The 16,775-nt window shown below is 60.4% G+C and overlaps 1 protein-coding gene across 4 annotated transcripts in view; it reads left to right on the top strand.

The window, feature by feature from the left end:
- The window catches only part of PAK4 (p21 (RAC1) activated kinase 4), a 47,816-nt gene that overhangs the window by 25,849 nt on the left and 5,192 nt on the right, over nucleotides 1-16,775 (top strand). Inside the window, exons 1-5 of one of the 4 annotated variants that reach the window (XM_032248843.1) lie at nucleotides 3,061-3,202; nucleotides 11,049-11,121; nucleotides 12,124-12,349; nucleotides 15,541-15,999; nucleotides 16,205-16,645. In XM_032248843.1, coding sequence (XP_032104734.1) covers nucleotides 12,146-12,349; nucleotides 15,541-15,999; nucleotides 16,205-16,645 — 1,104 coding nt within the window. In that variant the 5' untranslated portion in view covers nucleotides 3,061-3,202; nucleotides 11,049-11,121; nucleotides 12,124-12,145. Of the gene's footprint in view, nucleotides 1-3,060; nucleotides 3,203-10,083; nucleotides 10,269-11,048; nucleotides 11,122-12,123; nucleotides 12,350-15,540; nucleotides 16,000-16,204; nucleotides 16,646-16,775 lie in introns of those variants that run through there. The other 3 variants (XM_032248842.1, XM_032248841.1, XM_032248844.1) reach the window with 3 other exon arrangements.

The following is a 16,775-nucleotide window of genomic DNA, read 5'->3' as shown; positions in this document are numbered from 1 at the left end:
TCCGCCAGCACACCCAGCTAATTTTTGTACTTTTAGTAGAGTTGGGGTTTCACCATGTTGGTCAGGCTGGTCTCAATCTCCTGACCTCAGGTGATCCACCCGCCTCGGCCTCCCAAAATGCAGGGATTACAGGCATGAGCCACCTCGCCCAGCCTTAGTTTTTGTGTTTTTCACAAAACTAAGAGTTGGGATTTCACAATGTTGGCCAGGCTGGTCTCAAACTCCTGGCCTCAAGTAGTGTTCCTACCCCGGCCTCCCAAAATGCTGGGATTACAGGTATGAGCCACCGTGCTGGGTCAAGTCTCCTGACTTTTGAGGTCATCACGTGCCTGCTTTTCTCTCGGTTTGCCAGCTCCATATGCAGCATGAAGCAGTTTCCTTTCACCTGGTTTTGAAGCCTGAGGTCGGAGGATGGAGTGTGTTGTTTTCTTCCGTGTGGCCTCTTCTTTGATGCTCATGCACGTGTAGCTGCAGTCATTCATTCATTCTCCCTGTCGTGCACTGCCATGGAGCCAGTAGGTCACCCTTCATTCACCACCTCCTGGGGACAAGCGTGTGTCCTGTTTCCAGTCTCTTCCCGCACGTGCTCCCTGCCCATGGGCCTGCCTCATGCTGGGGTGTGTACCCAGGAGAGCTCTTGCCCGGTCCAGCATGTGTCCCCGCCTCCCCTGGATGCTGCCAAGCTCCTCCCAAGTGCCAGCAGCGTGGGAGAGCCACAGAATGTTTTCAAGAAGAGCAAAGTAGGGAATATTTGCATGTTATACAGCTGCCATTTCTGTTTTTTTAAGAAAGCGGCTAATCATGTGTGTACCCATAGACCCATGTCGGATTTCTCGGAAAGGGAAAAAAAACCCCAAAAGTCTAGTAGGGGTTGCGTCCAGGGCTGATGAGCTGGGCCTGGGTGGGAGGAGGACGTCCTGTCACAGTTCACCCTTTGGTGCCTTTTGGCTTTTGAACCATATGACTGTCTTATAGAGACAGAGACAGAGAAGGAAAGGAAGGAAAAGGGGTAGATGGGCGCAGATGTGGTAAAGTGGGAATCACTGAGAATCGCCCACCGCAGCTCCCTGGGGATCTCGCTTCCTGCGGCTGTCCAGAGCTGTCCAGTCCTCACCTGCTCCCACCAGAGCCAAAACCTGCCCATCTGGTTTGCAGAGCTGCCCCACCTGGCTCCACTCTGGGTGGTTACTCGACAGGTGCCCCACCCTCACCCCACCCGGAGGCGGTGGCCTGAGATCTGGGCCTTCTGGGATCCCCTACACCTGCCCTGCTGTGGTCCAGGGCCCAGCCCAGCCCCTCCTTGGACTTCCTTCCTCATTGCGGGCAGGGGCTAGACAGAAGGTGGAGATGGGAGTTCTAGGCCCTCAGCCCAAGTGCTGGTCTCCCAGCCCACGATCTGTGTGAGATAGCATCTGTCTTGGGGAGTAGGCCACGGGGACAGGGGTGTGCCAGAGCAGGGCAGTGGCAAGGACCCAGGCGCCTCCGTCTGCTGTGTGCCTGAGTACTTGCTCACTGTTGTCCCTGGGTCCATCATGGCCTGGGCACCCAGCAGCCTTGGTCCCTGCCACCTACCGGACTGGAGCCCCTGATGGAGTCCCTCTAGGATGTCAGCTCCCCTGGGCAGGGAGTTTTGTGGAGTTAGTTCAGTGCTGAATTCTCAGGGCCTCCCACAGGCGTGCCTGGTGTGTGCCTGGAGCTCAGTAACGGTGTGAATGAATGAGAGGCAGGCAGGCTGCAGACAGCGACCGCCTGGGTGGCCAGGGCTGGCGTGAGGAGGTGCAGGGCGGAGTGGGCAGGGCTAGGGTGGAGCCCGGGGGATACCTGACCCAGCCTGGGGTGGCAGGCAGGGCTTCCTGGAGGAGCAGGTGCCTGAGGTGGGGCCGGAGGATGAGAAGGGATGAACCGGGGAGCCCTCCAGGGGGCTGGGGGAGCAGATGGTGTTCGCAGGAGAAACAGTTACACCTGTGAGCTCTGCCTAGGGCCAGCCTTTGCACAGGAGGTAGGATTGGAAGGGGAGGGAGGGGTGTGGGCGGAGCGTCTTTTTCTCCTGTTCCAGAATGGGGGTTATGATCACGCCAGGTTCATGCTCGGAGCAGCTGGTTAAGGGCACAGACACCAGGACTGATACCCTGCCTGGGAGTCCCCGCGCTGACCTCCCCATGGGCGTCAAGTCACTGCATCGCTCCCGGCCTCAGCTTCCTCCATGATGAAAGGGGCCTTGCTGAAGGACCTGCCCCATTTAGGGCAGCGGTGAGGCAAAGCGCCTGAGCCCACACCTGTGGCAAGAGCAGGGCCTGGCCCAGAGTGGGTCCTGTTGCGTTGAGCTGCCTGTTTTCAGCAGGGTTAGTTTCATCCCGGTGCGATGGCACCAGCATGGAGTTCCACCTCCCAGGCCTCCCTCCCTCCTTTTTCTGCCATCCACACCTCCAGATGGTGATGTGGGGGCTTCACCGTGGTCTCCCCTGACCTCGCCCCTTCCCCGGTCAGGCTGAGTCTCAGATTCCTCCTCGTGGGTGACAGGGGCAGAGTGGCCCCTTTCCTCTAGCCCATGCTGGGCATTTGCCGGAATCCCAGCTGGTCGGTGTGGAAGAAAAGTTGGCTCCAGCTTTCCAGTTCTGCCTCCGCATCAGAGCCCACCCACCCTCTCCCCGGGGCTGCATCCTGTACCTAGTGGCCCTGTCACTCCCCAGCTGCCCCCAGGCACACACCCCAGTTCCTTGCTTCAAACCTGGCTGCCCCTTAGCTGCCTGGCCGGCCTCACAGGCACTCAGCCTGGCTGTGTACTCACTGCCTCCGGCTCCTGGCACCTCGCCTGGCCTGGGGGGGTGAGGCAGGCTGTGCCTGTTGGTGGGAGACCGACCCTGCTGAAGCGTAGGCTGTCCTGGGGTCCCCGCCCAACCCTGCTCTCTGTCCTGGCAGCTGTGGGCCACGTGGCCCAGGCCCACCCACCAGGGCCCCAGGCTCAGCCCCGCCTCCCTCCCGCCCTCCGTGGGTGGAAGCCGCAGAGGAGGCTCAACTCCTGGCCGCGTCACCGCCGCCCCGGAGGCTGGAGCACAGCACCCAGCCAGTTCTCCTCAGTGAGTGCTTACGTCGAGGGCCTGGGGAGCCCTGGATCTACTCTCCTCTCCCAGCAGGAAGCCTGTCTGTCCACAGGCCTGCCCTGTGGAGGGTGGCCCAGGAAATGGGAAAGAGCGTGGTGGAGGTGAGCTGGCCAGGCCTCAGGAGGGAGGGGAGAGGGAGGACCAGACTGGATTCAGGGGAACAAGGGTCCACCGCCTGGCCACTGGAGCCAGCCTGAACACGTGTGAAGGCCGTATCTTTCTGGGGGCTGTGGCTGGGTCACCGAGTTTCCACATGTGTGTGCCTGTCTGCTGGGGACGTGCAGGTGTCTGAGCGTAGGTCCCTGAGCCTCTCTGTGGGAGCACGTTCCTTGGGTCTGGCTTGCATGGGGGGCAGTTTCCGTGAGGCTGTGCCTCACTCAGTCACTCTGGGTGACCCTGGAAGTACCTGGGTGTACCTGCGTCCGTGGAGGTCCCCTGGCACCGTATCTTCGCTCAGCTGCCCTTTCTGCCATACCTTACCTTGTGCTGGGCGAGGCTGGGGACGGGGTGGCTAAGATGGGCCCAGGCCCTGCCCTCCTGGGTCTCCCAGTCCATGGGAAAGGCAGACCTGTCATCAGACAGTAACAGCCCATCAGGCTCCCCACCCCCAGCCCTGGAGAAGTAAGACTAGCACATTTGCTCTGCAAAGGGGACCATGCCCAGCATCCTCTGTAGTTTATTTCTTCATTCATTCATGCATCATTCGGCAGCAAGAATGGCAATAATGATAACAGCAGCAAGCCTGCGGTGAGGCCCCACTGGGCACCAGTCACTGTTGTAAATGTTTTACGTGTGTTATCTTATTCACTTGTTCAACATTCCCAGGAGGCAGGGACTATCACTACCCCCTGTTTGCAGATGAGGACACCGAGGCCCAGAGAGGTTGAGTAAACTTGTCCAGGGGCACACAGCTTGGAGTAGTAGAGCCAGTGCCTAGGACTGGGCAGTCGGCTCTTAACCACCAATTGACTGCTGAGCCCCTGTACTGGGCCAGGCCTGTGCTGAGGACAAAGCAGTGGCCAGGAGAGGCAAGCCCTGTCCTCATGGGGCTGCCCGTCTGTCACAGGAGACGTATTAATCAAGGACCATATGGACAGACGTAAAATGACAACTGTGGCAGATGCTATCAAGGAGAAGGCTTTGGACGTGCCGGGTTTTTTTGGTTTTTGGTTTTTTTACATGGAGCCTCGCTCTGTCACCCAGGCTGGAGTGCAGTGGTGCGATCTTGGCTCACTGCAACCTCTGCCTCCCAGGTTCAAGTGATTCTCCTGCCTCAGCCTCCCAAGTACCTGGGATTACAGGCACCTGCCACCACGCTCGGCTAATTTTTGTACATTTAGTAGAGATGGGGTTTCAATGTTGACCAGGCTGGTCTTGAACTCCTGACATCAGGTGACCCACCTGCCTAGGCCTCCCAAAGTGCTGGGACTACAGACGTGAGCCTCCACCTCCATCCATGAACATGGAGTTTGAAGGAAGAGGAAGGGATAGTAAAGTGAAGGATGGCCGGGTGCTGTGGCTCAGGCCTGTAATCCCAGCACTTTGGGAGGCCGAAGCGGATGGATCATGAGGTCAGGAGCTCAAGACCAGCCTGGCCAATATGGTGAAACCCTGCCTCTACTAAAGCTACACAAATTATCTGGGCCTGGTGGCAGGTGCCTGTAAACCCAGCTACTCAGGAGGCTGAGGCAGGAGAACTGCTTGAACACAGGCGGCAGAGGTTGCAGTGAGCCGAGATCACAGCACTGTACTCCAGCCTGGGCAAGAGTGAGACTCTAAAAAAAAAAGGCAAAGGTTGCAGATGGGGGGTGGGTGGCAGCACTTCAGGACCCAGGCCAAGGGCACAGTCCGTGCAGAGCCTGCGAGCCTGGTGGCAGGGATGGCACTCTACCTAGAGGAACGAAGGAGAGCGGAGCTGCTCCCTCCGCCGAGGCTCCGCTTCCACTTCTGCTTCCGAAGGCCAGGGTGCTCCCCGGATCTGTCTCTTTATGAGCTTACCCGTTGTGGGGACTCATGGATTTCCAGAGGCACCCCCCAGTGATTTGACTCTTGCCAAGAAACACTGCCACTTCCTGCGATTCCCAGCCTAGGCCACGTGGCTGGGTGGGCCCCTGCAGTGGGGAAGGCCTGGGCACTCACAGCGGGGGGACCTTTTGTGGTGTTGGGACACACACTGGGTTACTTGCGAAACAGCCAGATTCAGTCTCTGAAGACCCACTTTCCCCCCAGGCATCAAGCCAGGCAGTGAGTGAACGGCTTGTGTCCGCCTTGGCCCCATCCCCCTGCCCTGCGCCTCCTGAGGGACCAGGCTCATTACTTTGGTCATGGCATCACTCATCTGTTCTACAGATACGTCCCAAGAACCTACTGTGTGCCAGCCACTGCTGTAGATGCCAGCAAAAACTAGACAGACGTCCCTGCGCTCAGGGCGCTGACATTCCGCTGGGGGCAGTTGGAATCGGGGACCGCCAGTCAGTAGGTGTATGATGGAAGGGGGTGGTAAGTGCCACCAAGACATAAAAAGCAGGGCAGAGATTTTGCTAAGGGATCAGGACAGCCTCTCGGAGGAGGTGTTATTTGCACTGAGACCTGAATAGCAAGAAAGGCTGAGCAGTGGAGTTCTGGCAGAAGGAAGAATGTGTGCAAGGGCCCGGAGGCTGGAGCAGCTGTGATGTGTCCAAGACACACACGGCGGAGGCCAGCGCTGGAGGAAGCGAGGGGAGGAGCTTAGGTTTTCGAGGTTGGCAGGGCCTCCCAGTCAGGGCTGTGTTGAATCACAGTGTTTCAGCCAAAGTGGGAAGCTGTGTAGAATTGTGCGTGTGCATTTGTTTAACACTTCCTGGCCAGGCGAGGTGGCTCACGCCTGTAATCCTGGCATTTGGGAGGCTGAGGCGGGCGGATCACGAGGTCAAGACCAGCCTGGCCAACATGGTGAAATCTCATCTTTACTAAAAATACAGAAATTAGTTGGGCGTGCTGGTACGTTCCTGTAATCCCAGCTGCTCGAGAGGCTGAGGCAGGGGAGTCGCTTGAACCGGGGAGGCCGAGGTTGCAGTGCGCCAGGCTCCCTTTTGATCGCTGCGTTATTTTCCATGTCAGCATTAGTCACCTGACTTAGTAGATATTGTTTGGTTTATCTCACACATCGCCCCTTCCTTCTAGAATGTGACTGCTGCAAGGACAGGGACGTTTCTGACTGTTGGGTGCACTGCTAAGGGCCCCAGGCCCAGCAGAGTCAGTCCCTGGTAGATATTGACACATGCATGGGTTGATGCATGGGTGGGTGTGATGGGGTCACTTGTGGGTGGAGTAGATGTTTGCTAAGGAGGACCCTGAGGATGTGTCAGTCCCAAAGCCTGAGGACTCCTTGTAGGAACGAGGCTCAGTGCGGGAGGCCGGAAGAGACATGTGGATAGAGGAGGGCCGGGGGTTGTGCAAGATGGGGGCAAGAGCTGAGCCACGGTTTGCGGCAGGACTGGCGTGGCGGACTTGGGACATTGAGGAGCCTGCTGTGCCAGGACGCAGACTCCCAGCGCCTCCACCATCAGAGCACATCTGCAGAAGGCTGAGGGTAAACTGAGGCAGGGGGTAGGTGAAGATTGTGGCAGAGTGGTGAGTGGGGACCAGTGGTGGAAGCCTGAGTACAGGCTGGAGACAGTGAGCGCTCTGGGTCCCCTTCCTGATTTGGGTTTCATTTTGGTGATGATGAAAGGATGCCTGTAGGCCTGGCCACCTCCCCTGCTCTGCCCTGGGCCCCTGCGTTCCAGCTAAGCCAGCCCCATCCCTTCCGGGGGCCGCAGCTTTGGTCAGAGCCTGGAGGGGCGGGGCAGGAGGTGAGGGGTTCCACACACACGTCTGCTCCGACAGCTTTGTCACACAGTGGATCTTGCTTTACCATTTGGGCCGATTACCTTGTGGGGGAGAATGGGGGCAGTGGTACCCTCTTCCTCCCGTAAAAGATCAGAGGACGCAGAGGGGACTGGAACATCTGAAGTGTCTGCTAGACTGGGTCGACGCTGCCTGTCCCACATGTTAAACAATTCAAAAGATTTTTAAAATGTGAAATAAACATTTGAGAGTAGGATACGAAATGTACCTGCGTTTTGGGAATGAAATACTGGACCTCACAGGCCTTCGGGCCCGGCTGGGGCAGAAGGTGGCACCTTCCCACCGCTCTGGGGTTCCTGCCCCCAGGTCCAAGCTGCTTATCTGAAAGATTCCCGGGTGCTGCCAGGCCTCTGAGCAGGGGTGTAGTGCAGCAGGCAGGGACCACCATCCCACCGAGTCCCTACCGTGGGCTCCCCTGGACTACAAGGGGGCAAGATAGAGGATACTTCCTGTCTTGTGGAGCTGACACATTCTAGGGGGAGAGGCAGATGCTAAAGAATTACACACACGGCTGGATGTGGTGGCTCACACCTGTAATCCCAGCACTGTAGGGGGCTGAGGTGGGTAGATCACGAGGTCAAGAGATCGAGACCGTCCTGGCCAACATGGTGAAACCCTGTCTCTACTAAAAATACAAAATTAGCTGGGCGTGGTGGCAGATACCTGTAGTCTCCGCTACTTAGGAGGCTGAGGCAGGAGAATCGCTTGAACCCGGGAGGCAGAGGTTGCAGTGAGCTGAGATCTCGCCATTACACTTAACAACAGGAGCTGAACTCTGTCTCAAAAAAAAGAATTTTATGCACACACACGCTCTCCATATACGTGGTAAGAGCCCTGAGGGAAGATAAAACAGAGACAGGCGAGAGGGTGACAGGACAGGAGCAGAGCCTGCGAGCACAGGCGGGCCTGGGAAGTCAGGGGAGGAGAGAGCCGCCTACGGACCAGTGAGAGGACAGTCCAGGTGCACTCACCCATGCAAAGGCCCTGAGGTGGATCCATGCCTCAGATCTGAGGAACAGCAGGGGGCCCGCGTGGCTGGGGCAGAGAGCGCGCAGGGGTGCCTGGGAGGAGAGGAGGGCAGCCTGGTGACGGGTGTGTCCTGTGGGAGCTCTCAGGCCATGAGGAGGCATCGTGGGGGTCAGGAAAGGGTTTCAGGGTGTGGACTCCAGAGTGGGCAGGACTGGCTTCCGGGCCCAACTCTGCTTGGTGAACTTAGTGGGAGATTTTACCTCTGTGAGTCTGCATTTTCACATCTGCAAAATGGGGCTCAGAATGGCCACTCCCCCGAGGTTGAGGGCGCCGGTGAGCTCAGTGTCACCGTCTGCTCTGGGCCATGGGTCCCTTGTGGTGGCAGCGATGGTGGTGGGGGTACCAAGCTGAGCCTCAGGCCACATTTGGTGGCCGGGATTAGTTTTAAGCATCTTTCCTGCCGCAGAGGCCTGTGGGAACGCGTGGTGAACAGCCATGGGGGAGGTGGGAGCCTGGGAGCCCACTTGGTGCTCCTTCCCAACCCCTGTGGGGGTCCAGGACGGATCAGACAGGAGGGAGGGACCCTCACTCAGCAGAGACGAGGCCAGGAGAGGAAAGGCAAGGTCTGGGGGTGGACAGAAAGAATGAGGAAGGAGCGGGGGAGCCAGGACCAGCCTTGGGAGGATAATAATAATCAATAGTAATAGGCAAAACCAGCAGCGTCACCCCAGCCTCAGTAATAATAATCATTGTAATAGACAAGAGCAGCAGCGTCACCCCAGCCCTCCAGGGCAGCAGGACAGGCAGGTAAGAGCTCAGCCTTCAGTGCCTTCCACACACAACCATCCAGGTTCAAATCCTTGCTGCTTCTCACTGTCTGGGTGCGCTGGACAAGGGCCTCCCCTCTCTGGGCCTCGGTTTCCCCACTTGTGAACTGGGATGAGGATGCTTGTGAGGATGGAACAGGATGAGATGCACAACAGGTCCAGGACCCACGCATCTCTGCAGACAGGCCTAGAGTCTGGTGTCCACTCTGTCACTCTAGCTGGGTCACCTGGGTTAATGAGGCCCCTCTCTGTGCCTTGTTTTCCGTATCTGTAATCCAGGGCTCGTAATGGCCCCTCCCTCCAGGGGCAGATGTGGGACTCCAGGTAAAGTGCCCAGAAGAGGGCTGGTACACAATAGGTGCTCAGTAAGTGCTGGCTGCTATTGGAATGGTGACCGCACTTCCTGAGCACTTGCCGTGTGTGCTTTGCCTTGGCTCTGATCCCAGCCACAGTCTCTGGCCCAGGCCGTCCATGCCTTGTGTTCTCCCTAATTCCTTAAAAAACGCCAGGAAGCAGCTACTGTCATCACCATCTTTGAACAGAGGAGGAAACTGAGGCACAGCGTGGCTGAGTTGCTCACGCAGGGCCACACATCGAGGTCCCAGATTGGGTTAGTTCCCCATTTCACAGACACAGAAAGTGAGGTCACACAGGGCAGGTTGTAGCAGCCGTGCTGAGGTTTGGAGCCCTGGGCGGCTGACTGCCAAGCTTGGAGCTGGCCTGGAAGCCCAGCCCCTACCCCTCCCTCCCTGCCACCTGGGCAGGCCCAGCCTTTTTTGCTCAGCTCTTCTCCCTCCTCCCAGGCCCAGCACTGCCTCTGTGGGCCCCCATGAGGTCAGGAGCTTACGGTGGGAAGGGAGCGCCTGCTGGGGGAGCCGTCAGCGCTTGGAGCTGCCCAGGAGGGGCCGGGGTGGGGCCCCTGCCTGGTCACTATAAACACGGTCAGTTCCTCTGTTTGTCCTGCCCTCTGTGCAGTGCCCAGAGGGAAGGGGTGGCCCCAGGCAAATATCCGGAGGCGTGCCCCTTGCCCCCCTCCCTTGGGGGTTCATGGATGGGAGGGCAGGAGCCCAGGCTTCGGAGGACATCCCCAGCCCCTGTGCTGCTAGCTGGGCCGGCCGCCCACCCTCCAGGCTGCTCCCGCCAGTCCCAGGACCCTGTCATCCCCGTACCTCAGGATCTGCCCCGCTCTCCGCCCTCTGCGCTTATCGAGGGGTCACATGGCTGATCCTGTTCCTGTGGCTGTGGGAACTGCCTAGTGCCCCAAAGTGGGGAGGGAGCAGGATGGGCAGGGCCACAAGTTCGCGATGAAGAGGCAGGGGCTGGGCATGGGGCCAAAGGGGGTGGAGGGACCTCTGGGAGGACAGAGAGGCTGGAGGACATGGGACGCAGATCTGGAGTGTCAGCAGACAGAGTGGAGAGATGGGGATGGTCAGTTGGGGTGTGCGGATGACCCTAGGAGCTGGGCCTGGAAAGCTGTGAGAGAGTAGGTCAGGGCCACCAGGGGGTGGGCAGGGCTAGAAGGCTGTAAGGGAGGGGTGGGCAGCACTCAGGGCGCTGGCTTTGGGCTCAGAGAAGGGGCTGGGCAGAGACAAAGGAGCCCCTCCCCGCTGCCTGCCCTCCATCCCAGGCCCCAGGGCAAGCAGGGAAACTGGGCCAACCCCGGGGGCCCTGGCCAGGCCTGGCTCTGACCACCCACTGGCCTCCTGGGACCAGTTGAGACAGGTTGGCTGCCGGGTCCCCACCCGCCTCCCACGGGGCTCCTGCTGCCAAACCGGTTCCCCTGGCTGGCTCCCATCGATGGTCTGGGCCAGGGCCTCACCTTCCCAGCTGCTCCCAGGAAAGCAGCCTTAGCCGGGAGGAGGAGCAGGTGTGGAGGGCCCACGTGGGTCTGCACGTCCTCCGTCCTCTCACTAGGGCCATAGGACTCGCTGGGCTGGGCGCCATGCCTGGTGCAGGGGAGCCAGCTGGGAACAAGACAGAACACCTGCGTGTCCCCTCGTCCATTGGTCTCCACTCTTCCCCTTGTCTGGGAAGCCTCCCTGCTGCTCACCCCGACATCCCTCCAGGGTCCCATGCTCCCACCACTCAGCCCTGACCACTCTGGGCTGCTGCTGCGTGGGGACAGGTCTGTGCCCCACATGAACTTCCCATGAGGTCAAAGGCTGTCTGGGTCCCTATGGTGGCCACAAAGGAGGCCCACTGCTGAGTGATGACTGAATGAATGAACGAACGAGTGAGCAGATGCATTCTTCTCATGTCACAGATGAGTAACCCGACGCCCCCAGAGGAGAGGTCACCTGCCTGAGGGCACTTTTGTCCCACCAGCATCAGACCAGGTATGTGTGACTCCAGGGCCCAGGCCTGGAACAGCTGGGACGGGGCCTTCCAGGAGAGCAGGACCTGGGTCCCTCCTCCCACAGGCACTGTGGGGACCGCCTCAGCCACCACAGCTGCCTCCACAGACAGACCCCCCGCATATATGCCCAGCCTCACCCTGAGCTCTTTGCTCCCAGTCACTCACTACCCCTCACGGCAGTCCTGTGGGGGTTCATCCACGGCACAGAGAGGTAGTCACTTGCCCAAGGTCACGGCAGCATGTGGTGGAGAGTGGAACTCTGGCCGCCTGGCTCCCCTTCCCGTCTTTCTCCTGGCTCTCTGTGGGACGCCGCCACCAGCATGTCTCCCCTCAGCCCCTTTGTGGTTTTTTGGGTTTTTTTGTTTTGTTTTGAGACGGAGTCTCACTCTGTCGCCGAGGCTGGAGTGTGCAGTGGCTCGATCTCAGCTCACTGCAACCTCCGCATCCCGGGTTCAAGCAATTCCCCTGCCTCAGCCTCCCAAATAGCCGGGATTACAGGTGCGTGCCACCATGCCCTGCTAATTTTTATGTTTAGTAGAGACAGGGTTTCACTATGCTGACCAGGCTGGTCTCGAACTTGGGGTGGTCAGGAAAGGAGTCCTTGCTGCTCTGAGAACTGCAGGAGGGGAGGGGCAGCCCTGCACGGACACTGGGAAGTGAGCTCCAGGCAGAGGGCCAGCCCCTGCAAAGGCCCTGAGGTTTCCAGGGATGAGAACAGAGAGGTGATGGGGCCTTGTGGGCCCATAAGAGACAGGCAGGAAGGTTCTGAGCCGAGGGACACGGCCTCGGGTGCTCACGGGTGCCCTCTGGCTGCGTGTGCCGTGCAGATGGGGCAGGGGGTGAGCAGGGAGACCGGAAGGAGGCTACTGCCTCTCGTGGGTCCCGGTGGAAGATGAGGATGGAAGGGACAGGGCAGGGGCAGAGGAGGAAGACGCGGGCAGGCTCACTGCTGCCACTCAGCCACCGTGATTCCCTCTCGCAGGCCGCACTGAGGCCCCGGCACCATGTTTGGGAAGAGGAAGAAGCGGGTAGAGATCTCCGCGCCATCCAACTTTGAGCACCGCGTGCACACGGGCTTCGACCAGCACGAGCAGAAGTTCACCGGGCTGCCCCGCCAGTGGCAGAGCCTGATCGAGGAGTCGGCTCGCCGGCCCAAGCCCCTCGTCGACCCTGCCTGCATCACCTCCATCCAGCCTGGGGCCCCCAAGGTACGCGGCACCCACCACCACCTCCCCCAGCCCCAGAGTGGCCTGGCCCTCACCCCACACTTGACCCTGTGACCAACACCTTCTCACTGACATGGAAACAGACCCACCCCCGACTTCTACCCTGCTCCTGGGTCCAAGTCTGGCCCTTCACCCACCCTCCGTCCACTGGCTCCAAGTTCTGAGAACCCCATGCCACCCCAACCTGAGGCTTCCATGACCCATCTGACAGCCCCACACCAGCCTCCAACCTGAGCTTCATGTCCTGGGTGCTATGCTCCTGTCCCCGGACCACACCCATCCCACCCTTGAGCCTTTCCAGAGCTCCTGGCACTGGGGGATGGACCCATTCCCAGGGGGTGACAGCTGCCAGTGGTTAGGGCTTGGATGGGGGAGCCCAGAGGAGGTACCTGACCCAGACCAGGGGTCCAGGCAAGCTTCTGGGAGGAGGGGACACCACGGCCAAGGAGGAGGAGGGATGGTAGCAGATACAGGGGAAGCCGGGCTTTTGTGGAGGAAATCACCCCTGTGGAACACTGTGGGCTTTTAGGTTTTGGGGTTTTTTTTTTTTTCCTGCCATCTAGAGCAAAATGGCAAGGTTGGGATTTGAACCAACGTTTGTTTCCAAGCCCCATGCTCTTAACCCCTCTCCTGCCTCCATGTGAAATTATAAGAGTTGCAGAGCCGGTGTCTGGGTGTGGCCTGGCATGAGGCTGGCCTGGCGGGAGCCTGTGCTGGGCCTCAGGAAGCCAGCCTTGGAGCCTGGACTGTCTCCCGTGGTCAGTGGGGGCCGGGAAGGGCTGCAGGCCAGGGGGAGCTCGCCAGGTTTGTTTCCAGCGGGTGGAGATGGGTGTGCCTGGACTCACCCCTCCCAGTGCCCAGCCTAGCCTGGCAGGGAGGAGCGCCAAGACCCGCAAGTTGGCCATAGACACAAGCGCAGCCTCAATGTGGTGGCCCACAGAACGATCCGTGTGGCCCACGCAGGGCGCTTTTGAATGCCTTGACTTGTTTGCCACCACTTAAAAAGTGACAGACTTCACTTCCAAAGCTGTTGGCTTCTGGTGACAGACCAGCTGGAGCCGAGTGGCAGCTGCCTCTGCAGGTGTGGCCCTGGCTCTTGTGGGCCACAGGCCATGCCCAACCCCCTCTCTCCATGCCCGACCCCCCTCTGCTCCACGCCCTGCCTGGCTCCATGGCCACTGGCATGTGTCTCCAAAATCCCAGCCCCTGCCTGGCTCGCCAGATGTGAGGCCTGGCTGTGACTGTCCCACCAGGAAGTAGGGCACCTGAATTCACACACAGGGCCTCGTGGCCAGCACTGACCTGGGGCCCCATGGGCGCTTGTGTTCGCTGCCCTTGGCCAGGCCCCAGGTCTCCCAGGGCCCTCTCCAGCCCCTGGTTTTTGTTTTGTTTTGTTTTGTGAGACAGAGTTCCACTCTGTCTCCCAGGCTGGAGTGCAGTGGCACTGCAATCTCGGCTCACTGCAACCTTTGCCTCCTGGGTTCAAGCGATTCTCCTGCCTCAGCCTCCAGAGTAGCTCCCAAGGGATTACAGGCGCCTACCATCGTGCCTGGCTAATTTTTTATTTTTAGTAGAGATGGGATTTCACCCTGTTGGCCAGGCTGGTCTCAAACTCCTGACCTCAGGTGATCCTCCCGCCTCAGCCTCCCAAAGTGCTGGGATTATAGGCACCCACCACCATGCCCAGCTAATTTTTGTATTTTCAGTGGAGACTATTTTGCCATGTTGGCCAGGATGGTCTTGAACTCCTGACCTCAGGTGATCCTCTCACCTCAGCCTCCCCGAGGTGTTGGGATTATAGGGGTGAGCCATCGTACCTGGCCTCAACCCCCTGTTCTAACAGCAAAGTCTGGCCTTGTGTCCACCTTGCTTTCCTGGGGCCCCTGGGCAAGGCCCGGCTTCAGGCAGACAGCCATGGCCAGGAGAGATGGGACAGCAGCAGGCCACAGGTTTTGTGGGATCAGTGTTTGCTGCACATTAGAGGCAGGCCTCCAGCTGCAGATGCCTGGCAGCCCCAGGCAGGGCCCATGTTCTCAGCTCGCTGTGGCCCTGCACAACCATCTCATCAATGCGTGGTTTAGCAAAAGTCCACTGAGCCCCTGCTGTGCACCAGATGCTGGTCTAGGTGCTGAGATACAGCGAGACCCAAAGCAGACTGGAAAACACAGTCCCCGCCCCCAGGAGAGTGCACTGGGCAGAGCCGGGAGCAGACAGATGCCCGCGGGCCCCATGGTGGCCGCTGTCAGGCGCTCTAGGTGGAATGCAGGCAGGACAGGGGCTGGCATTTTAGATGACGGGCGGCCAGCGGGAGCTTGAGTGGTCTTTACCTGAAAGAGTGGAGAGAAGGAGCCACAGGGACCCTGGGAGCTGATGTTCCAGGCATCAGCTTGGGATGATCAAGGGGTTAGGGTTAGGGTTAGGGTTAGGGTTAGGGTTAGGGTTAGGTTAGGAGCAGCCAGCACAGAGGCCCTGGAGCAGGGCAGGAGGGGGCAGAGCAGTGAGGACACCCATGTGCCTGGAAATGGAGCAGGGGGCAGAGGGGCCCTGTACGACACGACTCAGACCATGCTGGGTGGGGACGGGGGCACTCGGGACGTCCTGGACACCCTGCCCGGTTCCCACATGCGTTTCTATTTGGCACCCGGCTCCTGGAACACCCTTGCCCTCTACTTTGGGACCAGGCCTTTGTGACTCTCCCTGTCCCCCACCCTTGTCCTTCATGGGAGCAGAGAATGTGGTTTTGGGGCTCACGAACACTGGCGCCCACAGGGGAGGAAGTGCCAGCCCAGGCCTGGCCCCAGCATCCTGTAATTTGTAGCCCTCGGCCTGATTATGGGGTGGGTCAGCTTCTGCCCTCCCTCCCCTCCACCCCACAGGGCAAGACTGTGCCGCCCATCTGGGGAACAGGAGAAAAACAAGGGGTGCCTCTCCGGGGTCCCACCCAGCCCAGGGAGGCAGCACCCTGGCCGGGGCCATCACTCCTCTGACCCTGCAGCTGCATCCTGGCGGGGGAGGGGCCACCGCCCATGCCATCGTCACTGCATGGCATCTCCTCATTGCGTCTCTGTCTTGTCTCTGTGTGTGTCGTGCCGTCCTGTCCCTGTTTGTTGGATGCCTGTCCTGTGTGCCCCACTCCTTGCCGGGCCCCCACCCACCATTGCCCGGGACCCCAGACCATCGTGCGGGGCAGCAAAGGTGCCAAGGATGGGGCCCTCACGCTGCTGCTGGGCGAGTTTGAGAACATGTCGGTGACACGCTCCAACTCCCTGCGGAGAGACAGCCCACCGTCGCCCGCCCGTGCCCGCCAGGAAAATGGGATACCGGAGGAGCCGGCCGCCACGGCCAGAGCGGTCCCGGGGAAGACAGGCAGTCGAGGCCGGATCGCCAGTCACAGCGAGGCGGGTGGCGGCAGTGGTGACAGGCGACGGGCGGGGCCCGAGAAGAGGCCCAAGGCTTCCAGGGAGGGCTCAGGGGGCCCCCAGGAGTCCTCCCGGGACAAACGCCCCCTCTCTGGGCCTGACGTCGGCACCCCTCAGCCTGCTGGTCTGGCCAGTGGGGCGAAACTGGCAGCTGGCCGGCCCTTTAACACCTACCCGAGGGCTGACACCGACCACCCATCCCGGGGTGCCCAGGTAACCCATCCCCCACCCCAGGGCCCCCAAGGTCCCCTGCCTGTTGCTCCCCCATCCCCACCTTCCAGCCCCGCCCCGCCCCACCCACCATGCATCTCATCCTGACCACCCATGTGTCTGTCCCATTGCTGGGTCTCTCCCCTGCTTAGGGAGCAGAGCTGGCCCCAGGCACCCTTCACTGACAGTTATCTCTCTTCTGTTTCAGGGGGAGCCTCACGACGTGGCCCCTAACGGGCCATCAGCGGGTGGCCTGGCCGTCCCCCAGTCCTCCTCCTCCTCCCGGCCTCCCGCCCGAGCCCGAGGTGCCCCCAGCCCTGGAGTGTTGGGCCCCCACGCCTCGGAGCCCCAGCTGGCCCCTCCAGCCCGCACCCCTGCCGCCCCCACTGCCCCTGCTGTTCCCGGGCCCCCTGGTCCCCGCTCGCCACAGCGGGAACCACAGCGCGTATCCCACGAGCAGTTCCGGGCTGCCCTGCAGCTGGTGGTGGACCCGGGCGACCCCCGATCCTACCTGGACAACTTTATCAAGATTGGCGAGGGCTCCACGGGCATCGTGTGCATCGCCACCGTGCGCAGCTCGGGCAAGCTGGTGGCCGTCAAGAAGATGGACCTGCGCAAGCAGCAGAGGCGCGAGCTGCTCTTCAACGAGGTGCGGGAGCTGCTGCCCTGCTGTCCTCTCTCCCTGCCGTCCTCCCGACCCGCCCGCCCTCCTCTCCCTGCCATCCTCCCGCCCCGCCCGCCCTCCTCTCCCTGCCGTCCTCCGTCCCTGCCCTCCCTCC

This window comes from Sapajus apella, unplaced genomic scaffold, assembly GCF_009761245.1.
Source record: "Sapajus apella isolate SASKATOON/1434 unplaced genomic scaffold, GSC_monkey_1.0 scaffold68, whole genome shotgun sequence".
In the NCBI taxonomy this organism is placed as follows: domain Eukaryota; kingdom Metazoa; phylum Chordata; class Mammalia; order Primates; family Cebidae; genus Sapajus; species Sapajus apella.
The sequence above is the reverse complement of the archived record's forward strand: the minus strand, read 5'-3'. Positions and strand labels throughout refer to the sequence as shown.